The sequence below is a fragment of the Pseudophryne corroboree genome, chromosome 2 (genome assembly GCF_028390025.1).
Source record: "Pseudophryne corroboree isolate aPseCor3 chromosome 2, aPseCor3.hap2, whole genome shotgun sequence".
Lineage (NCBI taxonomy): Eukaryota > Metazoa > Chordata > Amphibia > Anura > Myobatrachidae > Pseudophryne > Pseudophryne corroboree.
Genome location: NC_086445.1, coordinates 906,418,582 through 906,440,945, shown reverse-complemented (window position 1 = coordinate 906,440,945; position 22,364 = coordinate 906,418,582). Strand labels below are relative to the sequence as shown.

Genomic DNA, 22,364 nt, shown 5'->3' with positions numbered 1-22,364 from the left:
CAGAATGTTGCTGTGACCACCAGTATATATATAGCAGTACGGTACAGTAGTCCACTGCTCTACCTCTGTCATCAAGTATACTAAGCATCCATACCTGTGCTGCATTTTAGTTGTGCGCAGTATATAGTAGGAGGGGACAGTGCAGAATGTTGCTGTGACCACCAGTATATATATAGCAGTACGGTACAGTAGTCCACTGCTCTACCTACCTCTGTGTCGTCAAGTATACTATGCATCCATACCTGTGCTGCATTTTAGTTGTGCGCAGTATATAGTAGGAGGGGACAGTGCAGAATGTTGCTGTGACCACCAGTATATATATAGCAGTACAGTACAGTAGTCCACTGCTCTACCTACCTCTGTGTCGTCAAGTATACTATACATCCATACCTGTGCTGTATTTTAGTTGTGCGCAGTATATAGTGGGAGAGGACAGTGCAGAATGTTGCTGTAACCACCAGTATATATATAGCAGTACGGTACAGTAGTCCACTGCTCTACACCTCTGTGTCGTCAAGTATACTATGCATCCATACCTGTGCTGCATTTTAGTTGTGCGCAGTATATAGTAGGAGGGGACAGTGCAGAATGTTGCTGTGACCACCAGTATATATATAGCAGTACGGTACAGTAGTCCACCTCTCTACCTCTGTGTCGTCAAGTATACTACAAAAGTTCAGTAAAATGACCCAAAAATCAAAATTAAAAGCGTCTGATGAGGATCGTAAACTTGCCAATAGCCATTTACGACACGGAGGGGCAAGGAACGGCTGAGGCCCTGGCCTATGTTCATGGCTAGTGGTTCAGATTCACATGAGGATGGAAGCACTCATCCTCTCGCTAGAAAACTGCAGTGCCACTCCTAGATGGGCCAGGTGTTTGTGCCGGCCACTTGGGTCGCTTAGCTTAGCCATCCAGCGACCTTGGTGCACCTCTTTTTTTCTTTGCATCATGTGCTGTTTGGGGACTATTTTTAAATCTGCCATCCTGTCTGACACTGCAGTGCCACTCCTAGATGGGCCAGGTGTTTGTGTCGGCCTCTTGGGTCGCTTAGCTTAGCCACACAGCTACCTCATTGCACCTCTTTTTTTCTTTGCATCATGTGCTGTTTGGGGACTATTTTTAAATCTGCCATCCTGTCTGACACTGCAGTGCCACTCCTAGATGGGCCAGGTGTTTGTGTCGGCCACTTGGGTCGCTTAGCTTAGTCACACAGCTACCTCATTGCACCTCTTTTTTTCTTTGCATCATGTGCTGTTTGGGGACTATTTTTTAAATCTGCCATCCTGTCTGACACTGCAGTGCCACTCCTAGATGGGCAAGGTGTTTGTGTCGGCCACTTGGGTCGCTTAGCTTAGCCATCCAGCGACCTCGGTGCAATTTTAGGACTAAAAATAATATTGTGAGGTGTTCAGAATAGACTGGAAATGAGTGGAAATTATGGTTATTGAGGTTAATAATACTATGGGATCAAAATGACCCCCAAATTCTATGATTTAAGCTGTTTTTGAGGGGTTTTTGTAAAAAAACACCCGAATCCAAAACACACCCGAATCCGACAAAAAAATTTCAGGGAGGTTTTGCCAAAACGCGTCCGAATCCAAAACACGGCCGCGGAACCGAATCCAAAACATGGCCGCGGAACCGAATCCAAAACCAAAACACAAAACCCGAAAAATTTCCGGTGCACATCACTAATTACAGGAGGTGAATTACATTTGCTATCCTATGATAGCCAGAAAATAGAGAGCTGCTGTGTATTGTAACGAATGATAAGTGGGGGGCTATTGAAGGTAGTACATTTATATCAATCTCAATTATATTGCAGGGCTTCAACTTCAACTATTATTAAGGGCTAGATGTATCAATAATCACATTTGCAAAGCTATCTGGGTGTGATATTAGCGCCTAAAATCACATTGCAGGATGCGATTACACCACCAGCATGTACTGTATGAGGCAGGACACAGGGATGGGGGCTCTGAAAGGAGCCTGTCATGATGATGTGTTCACTTCAGTGTCTGGACTTCTGCACATACGAGCCTCCCAACAATCGGGTGGCACTCCCGGCTCCCCAGAAAGGTGGGCAAGTATCCCGCTTTCCCTTCCAGCCTCAATCACCCCCCTCAGCCGCCCACGACAGAGTACAAGTGGGCAGTCCGAGGGGAGGCCCGATGACGCCCCCTCCCCACACGCTACAGTACCTGCTTTTTCAGCACTGTATAGTGGGGCGGAGCCACGATGATGCAATCATGATGCCAAGCCTCCGAGACAGCCCACCGGCCACACCCCCTATGCTACTGCCACGCTGCACCCTCCCGGAGGAGGCGGCAGCAAAGTAGGTAAATATGCTCTACTGACCATGCATGCCTGGCGGCCATTGCCATGGAGGGCTCCGGAGGAACCCTCTGAGGGCTAAGTTTGCTGCAGAGGCTTGGCAAATCTGACAGCATTGCATCGCCTATAGATAACCTATGGGGGCTGCGGCTGCTGTCGGAAATGGAGGGACTGTAGCCGATACTGGAAATTTCTGCTGTGATCTCTCCTTCATACATGGGGTGATAGTAATTATTTGCCCCCACACACACACACCTAAAAAAATATGGGTGCTTTGGGGGAATGTGCAAATACTCAATAAAAAGTAGACCGCTGAATGTGCTTGAATCAGCTGAAGCAATGGTGTGTACGTTGTAGCCCGGCAAGTATATTCCCTATCACAAGTGTAAACTAGGGTCCATTTTTGTCAGGTGTCAATTAATCTACCAGTATTATTCCAATGTCCATTAAAGCATGAGTGTAAAGGCCTGTATACACGGGCCGATGTGGGAGAGATGTGTGCTGAGCGAACCACTCAGCACACATCTCCCCCCCCCCCCCCCCCCCCCCACATGTGTGCGGAGTGTGTGGGTGTGGGGGGGGGGGGGGAACCACTCATTTCACCCAGGCCAATCTAGCACCAGAGTTAGCGACGCGCGGGGCCGCGCATCGCTATCGCTGTGAGGGGTACACACGGACAGATCATGCTTAAAATCTAAGCAATCTAGTCTGACTGCTTAGATTATCGCTCCGTGAGTACCCCCCATAAACTGTAGAACCATGAGTGCTTACTAAGTGCCAGTTAGCGTCTGATAAGGATAATCTACAGTATGTGGCTCATATTGCCAGTACTGTTCTCCCAACACATTCCTTCTGTTTGAACGTCTGAATTATTGACACACTGTTAGACTTCTTCTCATACAGAACTCTTCAGTACAAGCCACTTAACACAAATATGTGCTTAATACACCTCTTTAACCACTTGCCTGGTATTGTCGCATCAGGATCAGATGCAACCATGCCTGCAAGTGCTTTATCTGACCTGGTCACACAGGATTCGACCAGTCAGATAGAGAGTGTTAGCAGCAGCAGGGAAGGGAAACTTCCCTCCGCTGCTGCTGTCAGAGTGACGGGAAGGTCCCTCTGTCTCCCTGCACTCTCCCCTACTGATTGCCATGCTGCCGATCACCGCTGATCAGTCAGCATGGCAGGACCCTCCACCCAGCGGCTGCAGACAATGGGCCTAATTCAGACCCGATCACTGCAACGAGCGATTGGGTCTGTACTGTGCATGCGTATGCAACACAATGCGCCTGCGCGTTGGACGACTGCACCGGGCATCGGTGCATACCAACGGGATGGGCGTAAAAAGTGATTGCACGGGCGATCGCAAGGTGACTGACAGGAAGAGACCGTTTGTGAGTGGCAACTGACCGTTTTCAGGAAGTGTCCAGAGAATTGTAGGAGGGACCAGGCGTTTGGAGGGAGGGTTTCTGGCATCAGCTCCGGCCCCGATCATCGCACTGGAAGAGTATGTGCAGAGACTGCACAAACTTCTGTTTGTGCATCTCTCCTGCACATGCAATCGCACCCCTGCATACCAAATTTCCCCTCCCCCTGTAGGCGGCGACTACCTGATCGCAGGGATGCAAAAAACGCACCCTTGCGATCAGGTCTGAATTAGGCCCAATAGCAGCCACTGGGGAAGTGTAAATTGGTATCCGGACTCCAGGTCGACAACAAAAAGGTCGACGTCAATTGGTCGACACACCTTAGGTCGACATGGACAAAAGGTCGACATGGACAAAAGGTCGACAGGAACAAGGTCGACATGGAAAAAGGTCGACATGAGTTTTTCACAATTTTTTTCTTTTTTGGAACTTTTTCATACTTAACGATCCACGTGGACTACGATTGGAACGGTAATCTGTGCCGAGCGAAGCGGAGCGGAGCGAAGGCACCATGCCCGAAGCATGGCGAGCGAAGCGAGCCATGCGAGGGGACGCGGTGCACTAATAGGGGTTCCCGGTCACTCTACGAAGAAAACGACACCAAAAAAACCATAAAAAACTCATGTCGACCTTTTTCCATGTCGACCTTGTTCCTGTCGACCTTTTGTCCATGTCGACCTTTTGTCCATGTCGACCTAAGGTGTGTCGACCAATTGGCGTCGACCTAAGGTATGTCGACCCTTTTGTTGTCGACCTGGAGTCCCAGACCCGTGTAAATTAACCTCCCCCCGCAAGCCACCCCCAGACCCCCCTGTATACCTGAAGGCTGCCCCGGCTTTCAAAAGGAAAGCTGCAATGGTCGTGATGGATAAGGTTAAATTCATGTTCTTCACCTAATTCACTCATTAAAAACCCGACAATTTCTGAGCGGTTTTTTTTTTTGGGGAAATCATCAGTTAAGTGGTTAAAAATATTTTTTTACATTTTGAAATTTACTAAACATTGAGGTCCTCATTCAGCATCAGTGGCAGTTTTGCTAAATTAGCAAAACTGCAACTGCTTGCGATCGCATGCTGAGGGCCGCCCAGCACAGGGCAAGGCCGCCCAGCGTGCTAAAGAAGGCCAGCGGTGCAATCGCAATTCAATTGCGATTGCATCTCTGATTAAGGAAAGCCCCTGCCTGTGCAGCCTGACTACAAAGGCAGTCGGGCTGCCCCTATTTTCCTTTGAATCAGCCAGCGGCGTTTGCATCACATCCCCGCCCGTGCATGTGCAGAGGGGCCCCTGTGCATGCGCACTGCGCTGGGACCCAGGGAAATGCGATCGCATTTGTGTCCCATGGTAGTGGTGGGGCAGTAGCGGATCTTGCCACGGGCAAGCAGGACTTTTGCCCGGGGCGCCGCCATCCGGAGGGCACCGCACCGTGGCAAGATCCGCCACTGCTGCCCGCTGTGTCCCCCGTCCGCCTCCGCTGCCCGCTGCCCGCTGCTGTCCCCGTCCGCCTCCTGTGAAGGGAACTAGACGCTATGCGTCTAGTTTCCCTTCGTGGAGAGTAACTTTGCTGAGCGGTGCGCGATGACGTCATCGCGCACCGCACAGCAAAGGTCCTCTCCACGAAGGGAACTAGACGCATAGCGTCTAGTTTCCCTTCGTGGAGAGGACCTTTTGCTGTGCGGTGCGCGATGACGTCATCGCGCACCGCTCAGCATTCAAGCGGCGCTAGCAATGTACAGGGGGCGTAACTGACCACGCCCCTGTATTAGGCCACGCCCCTTTTCCTGCCCGGGCCGCAGAGCGCCCTTGAACCGGCCCTGTGGTGGGGGGAGTTGGGAGGCTCCTGTCACTGCGGAGAATAGACACTGCCACACACCTTTTTCATAGGTCACGCCCCCTCCTTGGGTGGGCGCAGATGTCCCTCTTCACATATTTCAAATGTTAGGAGGTATGATATTAGATGGCACTACTGTCGTCGTAAAATGAATCCAGCAAAACAATAACAGACATCCACGCGAGTGAAAACTCAGGCAAACGCTAGTTTTAATTATAAATGCATGGATCTGGATTAATTGCAGTTCATTTATTGCCATCCGAAATACATTCCTTTTCTTGATGTCACGCTCCCTGAACGCTGCTAGCTATTAAGCATGCCTTACTACAAAAGCCCTGCCCCTGCTGTGCAATACTGCCATTGTGCAACTGAGCATCAGGGGGCAGGGCCAAAATGACAAGATTCACTGCAAACCGCGTCATCAATCCCACAGACAAATTTCACTGGGGATTTGAGCTGGCAAGGGCGTAGCTACCATAGGTGCAGAGAGTGCAGCTGCTATGGGGCCCAGAGGTGATAGGGGCCCACCTTCCATGTCAAACTTACATGTGTTATATACATTTTTTACCAATAGGTGTTACATACTGTAGGAGTCCTTTCAAACTTTTGTCTTGGGGCCTACAATATATCTACTAGAGCAAGAAAACCTTCCTCTGCTTGCATTTATCACCGAATATGGCAAGCCTATATTCATTGGTGCAGTGAAAGAAATATGGATCCAAAATCTTTCAGAATATCTAGAATCTTAGATTTCCTTCAGGCAGGAATGGATAAGGGGTTGAAGGTGGCTTCCTTGAGAGTTCAAGTTTCAGCATTAACTGTATGATTTCAAAAGAAAATTGCTACTTTACAGGATGTGCGTACTTTTTTCCAGGGAATGCTGCGCATTCAACCACCTTTTGTTCCTCCTGCAGTACCTTGGGATTTAAGTCTGGTTCTCAAAGCCCTTCAGGGGGCTCCGTTTGAACCACTTAAGAAAATGGATCTTAAATGGTTGACAGTTAAAGTACTCTTTCTTCTGACTATGGCATCAGCTAGAAGAGTATCAGATTTAGGAGCGCTGTCGTGTAAGTCTCCTTTTCTGATTTTGTATCCAGATAAAGCAGTTCTCAGAACATATGTCTGGTTATCTTCCAACGGTGGTCTCTAAGTTTCACCTTAATTAAGACATTGTTGTCCCGGCTTTTCAGGTAGTGGGACTGTCTGCGGGAGAAGCGTCGCTGGACGTGGTCCATGCATTAAGAATCTACGTAGATCGTACCAGTGCCGTCAGACAGATTCTCTCTTCATTCTCTACGGATTTCATAAGAGGAGATGGCCTGCTACTAAACAGATGCTAGCAAGATGGCTTCGAATGACGATTTCAGAAGCATACTCTCATGCTGATCTCCCTGTTCCGGCTAATGTCTCTGCTCACTCTACAGGTAAGGTAGGTCCTTCATGGGCAGCACAACATGGTGCTTCTGCAGAACAGATATGTAAGGCAGCCACATGGTCTTCCATTAACACATTCATTAGACATTATGCCTTGGATACCTTTGCCTCTCATGACGCTGAATTCAGGCGAAAGGTTCTCCTGTCCAATCAGGAGCGTCCCCACCACTATAAATTTGCTTTGGGAAATCCCAATGTTATCCTGTGACTGTGGACCCAGCCGGAGAAATATACGTTATGGTAAGAACTTACCGTTGATAACGGTATTTCTCCTATGTCCACAGGTTTCCACAGGGATCCCACCCTGACGCACCTGATTTGAGAATCTTTATACTCACTAACCTCTTCCCTCTTGCGTGGAAGGGTGTGCATGTGTGTTCTTCTCGCCTGAATAGGGTTCAACATAATGCTCCTGCCTAATTGCTTTGGAAACAACTGATTTGACTGAGTCGGTGGGCAGGATTATATGGACGCTCAAGCATATCCCAATGTTATCCTGTGGAAACTTGTGGACATAGGAGAAATACCGTTATCAACGGTAAATTCTTACCATAACGTATATTTCTCTTACGTCCTAGAGTATACTGGGGATCAATTTAGTACCATGGGGAAGTACCAAAGCTCCCAAACCAGATGGGAGAGTGCTGAGGTTCCTGCAGGACTGATTGACCAAACTGAAGGTCCTCAGAGGCCAAAGTATCGAACTTGTAGAACTTAGCAAACATGTTCGAACCTGACCAAGTAGCTGCTCAGCAGAGCTGTTAAGCCGAGGCACCTTGGGCAGCCACCCAAGAAGAACCCACCGACCTAGTAGAGTGGGCCTGTACAGATTGTAGAACCGGCAATTTTGCCATGGAATAAGCATGCTGGATAGTGAGTCAGATCCAGTGCACAATGGACTGCTTTGAAGCAGGACACCCAATCTTATTGGGATCATTCAGAACAAACAGCGAGTCCGACTTCCTGTGACAAGCTGTTCGCTTTACATACACCTTCAAAGCCCTCCCAACATGCAAAGACTTTGACGTAGCAGACGTGTCGGTAACAATCAGAACCACAATTGGTTGGTTGATGTGAAACGCAGACACCACCTTAGGAGGAAATTGCTGACGAGTTCTGAGTTCAGCTCTGTCTTCATGGAAAATTAAATAGTTGCTTTTGTGAGACAACGCCCCCAGCTCCGACATACGTCTTGCTGAAGCCAAGGCCAACAGTGTGATGGTCTTCCACGTAAGGTACTTTACGTCTACCTCCTGTAACAGTTCAAACCAGTCCGATTGGAAGAACTGCGGCACCAAATTGGGATCCCAAGGTGCCGTGGGAGGCACAAAGGGAGGTTGGATGTGCAGCACACCTTTCAAGAACGTTTGGACCTCAGGAATAGAAGCCAGTTGTTTTTGAAAGGCCGAAATCTGGACTTTTATGGAGCCCAGACGTAGGCCCACATCCATACCAGGGGGTACATTTACTAAGATGTGAGTTCTATTTAAGATGGGATCTTGCCCATAGCAAACAATCAGATTCCAGGTATTATCTTCTAGAAGGTGCTAGATAAATGATAAGAAGAATCTGATTGGTTGCTATTGGCAACATCCCATCTTAAATAGAACTCCCATCTTAGTAAATTTACCCCCTGATTGGAGAAAAAGTAGGAAACGTCCCAGATGAAAGTCCACCACAGAAAATGTTCTGCTCTCACACCAAGAGACGCATTTCTTCCAAATACGGTGGTAATGTTCAGACGTTACCCCCTTTCTGGCTTGAATCATAGTCAGGATAACCTTGTCAGGGATCCCACTCCCAGCTAGAATCAGCCATTCAACTTCAATGCTGATAAACGTAGCCGTGCTAAGTCCTGATAGATGAATGGGCCCTGTTGCAGAAGATCCTCGTTAAGAAGTAGAGGCCACAGATCTTCGAGGAACATCTCCAGAAGATCCGCATACCAGGCCCTTCTTGCCCAGTCCAGAGCAATGAGTATTGATTGAACCTTTTCCCTTTTTATTCTCTTTAGAATTCTTGGGATCAGAGGAAGTGGAGGAAACACGTACACCATCTGATAGACCCATGGAGTCGTCAGAGTGTCTACCGCCACTTCCTGTGGGTCTCTCGACCTGGAACAATACCGCTTGAGCTTCTTGTTGAGACGAGAGGCCATCATGTCGATTTGTGGATATCCCCATCGGCTTATCAAGCACCTGAACACTTCCAGGTGAAGGCCACACTCCCCCGGGTGCAGGTCGTGTCTGCTGAGGAAGTCTGCTTCCCAATTGTCTACTCCCGGAATGAAGACAGCTGACAATGCCACAGCGTGTTTTTCTGCCCAGAGGAGAATTCTTGATACCTCTGACATTGCTGCTCTGCTTTTCATTCCGTCCTGTCAGGTTATGTACGCTACTGCCGTCACATTGTCCGACTGGACCTGAATGGCCCAATCCTGAAGAAGAGATGAGGCCTACAGAGGGGCATTGAATATGGCCCTGAGTTCCAGAGTGTTAATTGGAAGGACAACCTCCTGACTTCACCATCTTCCTTGAAACTGCACCCCCTGGGTGACTGCTCCACAACCTCTGAGACTTGCGTCTTTGGTTAGCAGAATCCAATCCGGAAAACCGAACCTCTGACCCTCGATGAGGTGAGACGTCTGTAGCCACCACAGAAGGGAGAACCTGGCTTTTGGCGACAGATGGATCCTCTGGTGCATGTGAAGATGCAATCCGGACCATTTGTCCAACAGATCGAGCTGGAAGGGTTTTGCGTGAAACCTTCCATACTGAAGTGCCTCGTAAGAGGCCACCATTTTCCCCAGAAGGCAAATGCATAGATGCACTGATATCCGTGTTGGCTTCAGGGCATCCCGAACCATCGACTGGATTACCAATGCCTTTTTCAACGGAAGGAACACTTTCTGCGACTCCGTGTCCAGCATCATTCCCAGGAATGGAAGCCTCCATGTTGGCTCTAAGTAAGATTTCGGAAGGTTCAGAATCCACCCATGATCCTGGAGAAGTTTGTTTGAGAGACCAATGCTGTCCAGCAACCTCTCCCTGGACGGGTGCCTTTATCAGAAGATCGTCCAGGTACGGAATGATGGTGGTCATTCCGAGTTGATAGCAGCCATCAACTTTTTGCTGCTGCTGCGATCAATAGTCCACACCTATGGGGGAGTGTATTTTAGCTTAGCAGGGCTGCGATCGCCAACATTTTTTCACTCAAAACAAGACTAGGCCTGGACATACTTACCCTGTGCGATGGATCCAGCGATGATGGGCACGGCTTTGACGTCACTCCTCCGCCCTCCGTTCACCTGGGCACGCCTGCGTTTTACTTACCACTCCCCGAAAACATCTTCAAACGGTCCGGAACCGCCCTGCAGCGCCCTCTACCTGTCAATCTACTTTGTGATCCGTCCTGCGACCGCTTTCTTCTTTAGCCGCGACGTAACCCGGCGACCCCTGTCGCCGGGCAACGTCGCGACCGTGCACTGCGGCCGCCACGCATGCGAATTCCGCACCCATTCGCACCGCCGCAAAAAACTGCTGCGTGCGAATGGGTCTGAATGACCCCCTATGTTCACTTCCTGTTTTCTGAGGAGAAACATCATCTCTGCCATCACCTTAGTGAACCCGCTCGGTGCCGTGGGAGACCAAACAGCAAGGCCTGGAAATGGTAGTGACAGTCCTGCAGTGCAAACCGTAGATAAGCCTAATGAGGCGGCCAGATCGGAATGTGAAGGTACGCATCCTTGATATCCAGAGACACTAGGAATTCCCCCTCCTCCTGACCTGAGATCACTGCTCTCAGAGACTCCATCTTGAATTTGAACACTCTTAAGTACGGGTTCAACGACTTGAGGTTCAGAATCGGTCGTACCGAACCGTCTGGTTGCGGTACTACAAACAAGTTGGAATAATATCCCTTGTTTTGCAGATGAGGTGGAACTGGAACAATGATCCGAGTCTGTACCAGTTTTTGAATGGCATCCTGTAAAGTTATGGTTGCATTTTGCGAAACTGGTATGCCTGATTTGAAGAATCTGTGAGGTTGGAGCTCCTGAAACTCCATTCTGTAACCCTGGGAAATAAGATCTATGACCCAGAAGAATCTTAGTTGGGCTCCCACCTACCAGTCCTCCAGGCCTCGCGGCCCACCGTCATGCTGAAGGTTTTGAGGAAGCAGAGCTTGAGCTTTGTTCCTGAGAACCGGCGATTGGTGGTTTACCTCTAGCGCCTCTGTTGGCTGTAGAAGCACCTCTGGTTTTGCCCTTAAACTTGGCCATCCGAAAGGACTGTAAATTCAAAGCTGAGTAAGCCTTCCTGGTTGGGGGAGCTGCAGAAGGAAGATATGTAGACTTACCCCCAGTAGCTTTGGAGATCCATTTGTCTAGTTCGTCTCCAAATAAGGCCTCTCCTGTGAATGGTAGGTCTTCTACGCCTTTCCTGGAGACCGCATCAGCAGTCCACTTGCGTAGCCATAAGCCCCTGCGTGCTGACACTGCCATAGCAGTGGTGCGTGCATTAAGCAAGCCTATCTCTTTTATGGCTTCCACCATAAAGTTTGCAAAGTCCTGTATATTTTGTAGAAGTAAAACAATCTCCCCCTAGATAAGGAATCTAATCCCTCAATTAGGTTACCCGACCATTTAGCAATGGCTTTAGTAATCCACGAACATGCTATAGTGGGTCTTTTTCAGGGAGGCTGCACCAGGGACAGGCAATACAATCTTTCGTGACAGCCTGGACACTGATGCATCCACTATCTGTGGACTTTCCCATTTCTTTCTATCCTCAGGAGGAAAAGGAAAAGATGAGAGTAACCTTTTAGGGATAAAGGAAAAGATGAGAGTAACCTTTTAGGGATTTTAAATTTTCTATCAGGATTAACCCACGGTTCTTCAAACAGGGCATTCAATTCCTTTGACACAAGAAAATTGACTGAGGACTTCTTTTAAAATAAGGTGACAGAGGAGTGTGAGGAATCTTATCAGGAATTTGCAGAACTTCTCTGATAGCTTCTATAAGAGCCTCTATTCCCTGTGACAGAGCAGTATCCCCCCCTCTGAATCCACCTCACCCTCCTCCATGACTGACCCCTCTGCGTCAGAGTCAGACTGCAGGATATGGGCCAGAGTTCGTTTTGTGGACAAATGGCAGGGGAGACGCTTGTTTGGGGACTGAGCCTCTGTTCATAAACTCATCCACAGACTGTCTTAAGTATTGCGTCTCTTTCTCATTGCAGGACAATTTATTACCAATATCGGAAACCATTCCTTTAATAGAAACCAGCCACACTGGTTCAGCCCCGCTATTCTGGGAAGGTGCACTACACTGAGGGGGTCATTCCGAGTTGATCGCTCGCTAGCAGTTTTTAGCAGCCGTGCAAACGCTATGCCGCCGCCCACTGGGGAGTGTATTTTAGCTTAGCAGAAGTGCGAACGCATGTGCAGCCGAGCTGTGCGTAAACAGTTTGTGCAGTTTTGAGAGTAGCTCTGAACCTACTCAGCGCTTGCGATCATTTCAGCCTATTCGTGGCTAGGGAACGCCCAGCCACGCCTGCGTTTTTTCAGACACACCTGCATTTTTGCAAACACTCCCTGAAAACGGTCAGTTGACACCCAGAAACGCCCCTTTCCTGCCAATCTTCTTGCAGCCGTCTGTGCGGCTGCTAGAACCTGAGCACAACCACAAAGAGCTTTGTACCCGTACATCGCACGTGCGCATTGCGGGCCATACGCATGCGCATAAATGCTATTTTTTCACCTGATTGCTGCGCTGCGAAAATCGGCAGTGAGCGATCAACTCGGAATGACCCCCAGAGTACATAGTAGTGAGCTCCCTGGGGAAGAGGAACACTCTGCTGTACATGAAACACACTCTTTGCCTGACATATTGTAAATGTGACAGCACACACACAAAGGAAAAGGTTAAAAGCACAATTAACCCACAAAGAGCCCTTCCAGAGGGACACAGAGATATTTTGGAGCCAGTACACACAGCGCCCTTATCGCTAATGCCAAGCTTAGCCGGGTCGCAGACTAAGTACCCAGATTGGGGACTTAGTACACTATGACCCCCTGGTACCGCTGAGGTAATCTGGAGTCACACCAGAGGAGCTGGGCGTCTCTGTCAGTTAGCATCTGTGTCCACAGCAGAGGGAAAATGGCGCTGGTGAATCCGCTCATAGTGATGCCCCGCCCCCTAAATGGCGCGCAGCCTTCCCACTTTTTTTATACTGGCTCAGGTATGTTAGTGCTTAAAATGGAGTCAGATCCGCTTTAAGGTACTGTTTGCCAGTGTGGGTACTGTGTACAGTGTACTTAGACGCAGTTGTGCTGAGTCTGGAGATGCAGTCTGTACCCTCATGCCGCCATAATGGCCGGCGACCCGCTAACAGGAATGTACGCTCACCATGGTGGGGCTTGCGAACAATTCCCTCAGGAGTTAGTATCCTGTCATCGGGAAACGGGACCATTAACCCTTTAAACCCCCCCCCCCCCCAAGTCCCACGAAGCAGGCAGGCTGGTGCCATCCAATCCTGCCTGGCAAAAACAAACAGATAAAATAAATGCAGAAAACTCTTCAGGAGCTTCCCTAAGCGTGACTGGCTCCTCCGGCAGTGGCGTAACTACTGCCTCCGCAGCCCTCGCGGTGGCTTGGGGGCGAGGGGCTGCGGGGGCGCCACCACTGATTTAGAGCAGATTGACATGCGGACGAGCGTCCGCATGTCAATCTGTTGTCACTAACCCTCCCTGCTGTAAGGAGGGACACGGAGGGCACAGCGCGCCTCTCCCGTGTTCCTCCTGCATCTTCGTCAAGTCTAATAAAGGAAGTGCCGTTCGTGAGCTCTGATTGGCTCACGAAACGGCACTTCCTTTATTAGACCCGACGGAGATGCAGGAGGGACACGGGAGAGACGCGCGCTGTGCCCTCTTTGTCCCTCCTTCACAGCAGCGGGGGAGCACTGAGGGGACATATATGGCACAGGGGGGGCACTGAGGGGGCATATATGGCACTGAGGGGGCATATATGGCACTGGGGGGGGCACTGAGGGGGCATATATGGCACTGAGGGGGCATATATGGCACTGTATGTGTACCTGGCACATGGAGGGGGGGCTATATTTGGCACTGGGGGCACGTGAGCACCTGGCACTGTGGGGGAATATCTGGCACTGGGGGCATATGTGGCACTGGGGGGGGCTATATTTGGCACTGGGGGCATGTGAGTACCTGGCACCGTGGGGGAATATCTGGCACTGGGGACATATGTGGCACTGGGAGCACAGCCCTAGCAACAAGCACTACCCCCTAGCAACGAGCATGACACCCAGTGCATGAAACCCCTGGCAACGAGCATGACACCCAGTGCATGAAACACCTGGCAACGAGCATGACACCCTGAGCATGAAAACCCCTGGCACCGTGCATGGAACAAAGAGCATGAAACCCCTGGCAACGAGCAGGTAATTTAAAAGTAATTAGAAGCCTTACTGTAGGACTTAATCAGGGACGTGCGGTGAGCTAAATAGCTCAGGAGGCACTGGCTAACCCCAGAGCCAGAATTCCATGCAATATATGAGCCAAAGGGTTCATGTGGGCATTATACACAAGTGCAGCAGTATAAACTCCTGGAAATTTGGTGAGGTTTAATAAGGTTTGTGCGGAAAAGTTAGCCAGGAGAAGCACTGCCTCACCTGCCATAGACTTTTTACTCCAGAGTTTGGGCTATAACAAGTATTAGAATAATGCAAAGAAGATATGTCAAACAAATTATTAGTATTTTTCATATACTTTATTCAGACAAAATTCTGGTTTAAACGTAAGTATGACAGGAAAGGCTCTGCCTCACCTGCCTCACCCCACCGCACGTCACTGGACTTAATGTGTAATGGGCATTACAGTGTGTGGCATAATGTATCACGGACATTGCGGTGTGTGTCCTAATGTGTCACAGGCATTATGGTGTGTGGCATACCATATCACGGGCATTGTGGTATAATGTCTCAGGGGCATTGCAGTGTGGCATAATGTAAAACGGGCATTGCGGTATGTGTCACAGGCATTACGGTGTATGGTATACTATATCACGGGCATTGTGATATGTGGTATAATGTCTCAGGGTTATTGCAGTGTGTGGCATAATGTATCGCGGACATTGCGGTGTGTGTCATAATGTGTCAGGCATTACGGTGTGTTGTATACTATATCACGGGCATTGTGGTATAATGTCTCAGGGTCATTGCAGTGTGGCATAATATATAACGGGCATTGCGGTATGTGTTAGGCATTACTGTGTGTTGTATACTATATCACGGTTATTGTGGTATAATGTCTCAGGGTCATTGCAGTGTGTGTCATAATGTGTCACAGGCATTGTATGTGCTATAATCTATCAGGGGCATTGCAGTGTGTAGCATAATGTATAACGGGCATTGCGATTCCTGTCGTCATGTGTCACAGGCATTACGGCGTGTGGCATAATGTGTCACAGGCATTACGGTGTGTGGCATAATGTGTCACAGACATTGTATGTGCTATAATGTATCAGGGGCATTGCAGTGTGTAGCATAATGTATAACGGGCATTGCAATTCCTGTCGTCATGTGTCACAGGCATTACGGTGTGTGGCATAATGTGTCACAGGCATTACGGTGTGTGGCATAATGTGTCGGGGGCATTATGGTGTGTGCATATTGTGTCATGTGCAGCATTGTGTGTGGAATAATGTCTAAGGGCCATTGCAGTATGTGGCATAATGTATACTGGGCATTACTATAAGGAGGAAAAATTACAAATAATGTAAGGGGCATGAATCAGGATTATTTTTCTTTCCTGTGGTGGCTAACGTCTGGGCGTGCAGGTTGCAAAACTGGGGTATAAGGAAGTCTTTTCCTGCAATGCCACGCCCCTTTATGCAAAGCCACGGCCATCCCAATGAAGCCACGCCCCCTTTCTGCGCCGCGCGCCGAAGGCGCGCGCATTTTTATCCCTTTAATAGTGCCAATTATGGGGGATGGGGGGGGGGGGCGCCGAAGAATTTTTTGGCTTGGGGGAGAAAAACTTCTAGTTACGCCACTGTCCTCCGGGCACATTTTCTAAACTGAGTCTGGTAGGAGAGGCATAGAGAGGGGAGCCAGCCCACACTATCAAATTCTTAAAGTGCCCATGGCTCCTAGTGGACCCATCTATTCCCCATGGTACTAAATGGATCCCCAGTATCCTCTAGGACGTAAGAGAAAATAGGGAACGCTAAGCCTTATGACCAGTGACTACTACACTCATGCATGGTGACTACATAATAAAGATGGTGGGATGAGGGGACATGGTCACTATAGGGATCAGCGATCTGTATTCCACCAAATGGTAGGCATGCTGAAATGGCACTGGCACTATATATATAGTAGGTGTGTTACATATATAGCATTCCATCATTGGAACGCTCTCACAATGAGTAATGCACTCTGACATTTTCTGAGATTTAGGGTGCCAAACATTTTAGTTTTAATATAAGAACAAAAGTAAAGTTTAAAATATATTACACATATCCCATCAGAGACACACATGCCACTTTGGATGTCATCAGACTTCTCCTCTGCAGGGCACCTGTATTTGTCAAACATGCCCCCATGCTCACCAGCTTGGGCACACATGTCTCCATGCACAGCAGCTACGGTCAGTAGTGCATCTTATTCACATAATGCAACAGTAGACCCCTTATATTATGCCGCACAATATTGCCAATTCACATTATGCCACATAGTAGTGCCCCTTATTCATATTATGCCACACAGTAGTGCCCCTTATTCACATTATGCCACACAGTAGTGCTTCTTATTCACATTATGCCATAAAGTAGTGCCTCTTATTCACATTATGACACACTGTAGAGACATTTAATCACATTATGCCACACAGTAGTGCTCCTTGTTCCCATTATGCCACATCATAGTGCCCCTTATACACATTATGCTACACAGTAGTGCCCTTTATGCACATTATGCAACAGAAGTGCTCCTTATTCACATTATGTCACATATTAGTGCTTCTTACTCAAATTTTGCCACACAGTAGTGCTCCTTATTCACATCATGTGACAGTAGAGCCCTATATTCACAGTGTGCCACATAATAGTGCTCCGTATTCACATTATGCCACACAGTAGTGTCCCTTATTCACAGTATACCGCAGAGAAGTGCCCCTAATTCACATTATGCAACAGTTGTGCCCCCTTATTTACATTATTCCACACTGTAGTGTCCCTTATTCACATTATGACACACATTATAGCCCCTTATTTACATTATGCCACACAGTAGTGCCTTTATTCACATGCCACACAGTGGTGACACTTATTTATATTATGCAGTAGTGCCCCCTATTCACATTATGCCACACAGTGTCCCTTATTCACATTATGCTACATAGTAGTGCTCCTTATTCACCTTAAGCCACACATTAGTCTAAAAAATTATTGCCTGGCATACATGAATAATGCTCGGTGGCTGCTATTGAGGACCAGACAACAAGTAGGATGCCTTTTCTCCTCAGCTCCTTATGCTGGTGATGCTGAGCTGTCTTCTGTCTGTGCAAGGCAGAATCCATTGCATCCAGCAGTGACTAAAAGGTGCCAATACCTGTCTCCTACTCCTCTACATATAATCCTCTGCAGTTGCTGACTGTACCCCTGGCTATTGGATGGGAAGACACACATTCCACACGAGGAATTGCTTAGCTCTAGATCATCTCTCCCTGACTGGCTACAGAGTGACTCCCTGATGATTGGCCTCAGAGCGTTTCTCCCTGATAAGAAAAAAATGCAACAAAAATTGTACACTGCGCTTGGGCTGGACCACAGCTGTTTATGGGATGTAGATGTTTTCAGGCCACATGGGCCCACCTGTCATCAGATTAATAGCCTTGCCATATACTAAGTTCAGACAGAATTGGAAATCTAGTGACTTCCTCGCCGGAACTGCACTGACTCCAGCAAATCTCAGGATATTTCCTCTTGGCCCACAGTGTCTGATATGTGGTTAAATGCCTACTGTTGAGCCTAGCTACTTTCAATCTCCCGGATCTCTACAGAACTCAATAAGGCACATTCCTGCAGATAGGACTATTGCTGTAAAACACAATGGCCAGTGCAGACCTATAGTGAAATCCATTTTTCTTTCTATTTAAATTTACCATATGACAGCATCACCCCCCCCCCCCCCCCCTTCTTCATTTACCCTTGCATATTTTGGATTGACTTCCTTGGGCATTTCCAACCATGCAAAGGTGCAAAGTGGTGAAGCCATTATCCAACTGTATCAAACCCTAATGCCCGTTCGAACATTCAAAGTGAGCAATAATTCAGAGGTCCTACAACTCAATCAATTGTCTGAAGTGCCCAACCATCCTATGTTCCTACTGCTCAACTGACCATCTCAAGGCCTTTCTGTTCATCCCGTGTTACTGCCATTCACCTCAGGCTCAGAGTGTTCAGCCATCCTTAGATTCCATTGCTCTCCTGATCATCCTGAGATGCAGCTACACTTCCAGCCACCCAGAGTATCCAGCCATTATGAGTTATGGAAACAATTTGTTTTAGGTACACATTATGCAATAATCGGGCCTAAGAGCTTATTTCCATTTTTTCGTGCCTGAGTGAGTACGCAGCTACCAGGGCTGACTGGCGTTCCAAAACCAGTCTGCTCATGAGAGCTGGACTGCTGCATTATGTTTTTTGCCATCGATGGAAAAGTATTGTGGTGATAATGTAGCATGCACAGATTTCGGATTGCTGCCAAAAAAGAACAAATGGAATAACAATGAATACAAGACTGTGTGTCATGTGACACAGTCTTCAGAGATCTATTAATAGATAATGTGTATTCTCTTTATTGCTTGTCAATGAGTTGGATCAAACTTTATTTCACCAGTATTTAGTGAGGAGATAGATTTTTCTAAACCCCTCCCCACCCACCCACTTACCCACCCACCAACCCACCCACCAACCAATGAAAAGTGACTACTGCATTGATGTAGTTATTGAACACCTGTCTTGAACATGTAACCTGGGGAATAACATGTTGTACTAACTTATAGCAACTATGTTTGTTCCAGGAAGCAACATGGCTCCGGGAAATAAAGCCAAGACATTTAATGGCAGCGCTAAAAGGTACATTGATTTTTTTTTTTGTTTACTTTTTTTAAGCAAAGCTTCAGCAAGTTCAGTGATGGCACATTTACTCGTGGTGGTGAGGGGGATTAAATTGTTTTATGGGCGGCGCTAATTAATGGGTGCCTGATGGAGCAATTCAATTGTGCCATGCGCAAATTAACTATTGCACTTGTTATACCCAAATAGATCGTATTTATGGCGATTAGGGCACCCAAACAACAGACTTTTCACACATTTCTTCTCACCCCATTAGGAGGCTGCAAGCAGAAATGTGTCCCTCTTCAGCATGCAAACCCAAACAGAGCAAAAATGTAATTGCTCCATCAGGCGCCCACTAGTCCCATGGAGACAAACAATGAAATCGTCCCATTGAAGTCTGGTTTTCCTTTCAGTCAAGTAGTCCCCCAGTGTCTGCACCAGTCCATTGATGCTATCCTTCACTCTTCCTGTTTGCAAATGCACCTCAATGCTTCTGCTGCTTGTCTGAAGAAAGCCCTGTCTTAACAGTAGAGGGTGCATTGCTGGCCTGTTAGGGCTATTTCACACAGGCAGTTTTCACCAAACGGCAAGAAGCCACCCATTCTTTTGGTCATGAATCAATGGCTTTCACAGGCAATGGCTTTGTGCCATGTGGAATGTTGTGGGCCTGCGCAGCAGCCACAGCCACCGCAGCAGTAGCAGCAGCAGCCGGACGGCAACCGTCCAGTGGTAGAGACGGCTGTAACATTCCATGTCCATGAAGCGTGAATGAGCTTATGAAGGTGTAAGCTCCACCTGAACAAAGCAACACTAAGGGCCGAAACACATGAGGCGGCTGCCGTGATGTAAAGACACATGCAGCGCAATGTGTCCTTACACACGGCACGTTGCAGCCGGGTCTTACCACTGGAAGGTCCAGCTGCCGGGCGGGCGCCTGGCCGTCTTTGCAGCCAGTAAACCGTGTGTGTGAAGGGGAGCTTTCACACACAACGGGTTTTTCCCAAGCCGTGTCTAATGCTGCGCATGCGCACAGCATCACACACGGCTCAAAGCCGTCCTGTGTGACAGACTTTGACGGTTTCTCCCGGATGGCAAAATGCCGGACAAAGTTTGTCCGGCTTTTTGCCATCCGGGAAAAACCGGAGTGTGTGTTACAGCCCTAAAAAGCTGTCTGGTTTATTGCCGGACGGCCTCATCCGGCCTGTATGAAATAGCCGCCCCAGTCCTTGGGGGAGACCTGCTGCATCTGGAGGGACATTGATCGCCCAAATAAGTAATACTCAGTGTTCTTGTTTAACTTACCGAACTCCACCCAAATCTAGCTTTTTGCTTAATGCTTGCACATTGTGAGTTTGTTGCTTAAACACTGTGGATAAGTGCCACTGGCATCACCAATACACTAACACTGTGGTTTTAGTGGTTTGAATTAGATCCTAATGATGTCACTGTGGGGGAGATGTATCAAAGCTTCTAAAGTGGGGAGAAGTGGAAAAATAGCCAACAGCAACCAATCAGCTTGCAGCTAGCATTTATCAAATACATTTTATAAAGTGATATGTAGAAGTTGATTAGTTGCTATGGGCAACTTCTCCATTCTTCTGAAGCCTTTATACACCCCCCACCCATGATCTTTATGAATTGATTGTCATAAGCAATGTTTCAGGCTGCCAAGTGACTGGTGCCATATTGTTTATGTGACAGACGGTCCTGGCAGTCCTATAAAAGAGATGCTCACTCTAAAGCTCAATCTCTTCCCACGGAGAGACTCTCATTGGGATTCTCTTGGGAATGATCTACCTAAGGTCCAGCACTTTGGCATTTTGGATCTATGTATATAAACGCATCATATCCACTATGGGCAGAGTGAGTGCTAGGCCAGTTAGCGTAGCCTGTCCTGCGTGACAAATCCTGCACACTCATATGCACCTATGCAGCTTTGCTTGGAGAGGTGAGGAGGGAAGGGAGCTCTAACACAGGCTGACTACAGTCTGATCGAATTTGCACTATAATGAACATTTGCAGACTAGGGCGCAGACACATATATGCCTAAGAAAGCCGTATCATTGGCCCGATTCAGTTTTTTAGATGCAGCAGCGGCTTACAGAAGTGTCAGGAGGCGTCTATTGACACAAGGCGCGTCAGCGGCATTATCATAATTTGCAGTAGTGGCTGCGACAACCATCTCCGCTGCTATGAATATCTTACAACTCAGAATCAGGGGGGTCATTCCGAGTTGTTCGCTCGCAAGCGGATTTTAGCAGATTTGCTCATGCTAAGCCGCCGCCTACTGGGAGTGAATCTTAGCATCTTAAAATTGCGAACGATGTATTGGCAATATTGCGATTACACACCTCGTAGCAGTTTCTGAGTAGCTCCAGACTTACTCGGCATCTGCGATCAGTTCACTGCTTGTCGTTCCTGGTTTGACGTCACAAACACACCCAGCGTTCGCCCAGACACTCCTCCGTTTCTCCGGCCACTCCTGCGTTTTTTCCGGAAACGGTAGCGTTTTTTCCCACACGCCCATAAAACGGCCTGTTTCCGCCCAGTAACACCCATTTCCTGTCAATCACATTACGATCGCCAGAACGATGAAAAAGCCGTGAGTAAAAATCCTAACTGCATAGCAAATTTACTTGGCGCAGTCGCAGTGCAGACATTGCGCATGCGCATTAAGCGGAAAATCGCTGCGATGCGAAGATTTTTACCGAGCGAACAACTCGGAATGACCCCCCATGTCTCATATGGGGGCGGTACTAGACAGATAGCAGGTGATAATGGTCACCAGCAGTTGTGATTGGCTGTGCGTGATTGGTACTTTCATATTTCTTTATGTGCATGCTTATGATGTATTAGAAAAGTATTCAAACTTTTATTGAAGCGAATGCGTACTTTACAAACACAACAAAAAGACAAAACCAGGGGAGTAAGTGTACGTGATTTATGTCTGTGGCCAACTTGCATCATCCATTATGGTTTAACATCTTGTATATTTAAAGCAAAATTCGATCCAGTATTGTCAGTCTTTTTGTCTGTCTGCACAGCCGACCTGCAAGCCAACAGTCAGGTTCTGGAAGGAAAAAGAAGAAGCGGGTGAAGAAAAGCGCTCAGGGCAAACATATCACAGAGCCAGAAACAACTCCGTTCTGCAGCCCTTTAGTCTATGATCCAGAGGTAATTAATTAATGATAA

At 48.0% G+C, this 22,364-nt stretch overlaps 1 protein-coding gene across 4 annotated transcripts in view; it reads left to right on the top strand.

Moving 5' to 3' along the window:
• LOC135050001 (uncharacterized) overlaps window positions 1–22,364 on the top strand; it is a 186,890-nt gene that overhangs the window by 51,522 nt on the left and 113,004 nt on the right. For all 4 annotated transcript variants that reach the window (XM_063956075.1, XM_063956074.1, XM_063956077.1 and 1 more), the window contains exons 2-3: window positions 19,136–19,190; window positions 22,217–22,346. In XM_063956075.1, the coding sequence (XP_063812145.1) occupies window positions 19,144–19,190; window positions 22,217–22,346 (177 nt within the window). In that variant the 5' untranslated portion in view covers window positions 19,136–19,143. The remainder of the gene's footprint in view (window positions 1–19,135; window positions 19,191–22,216; window positions 22,347–22,364) is intronic.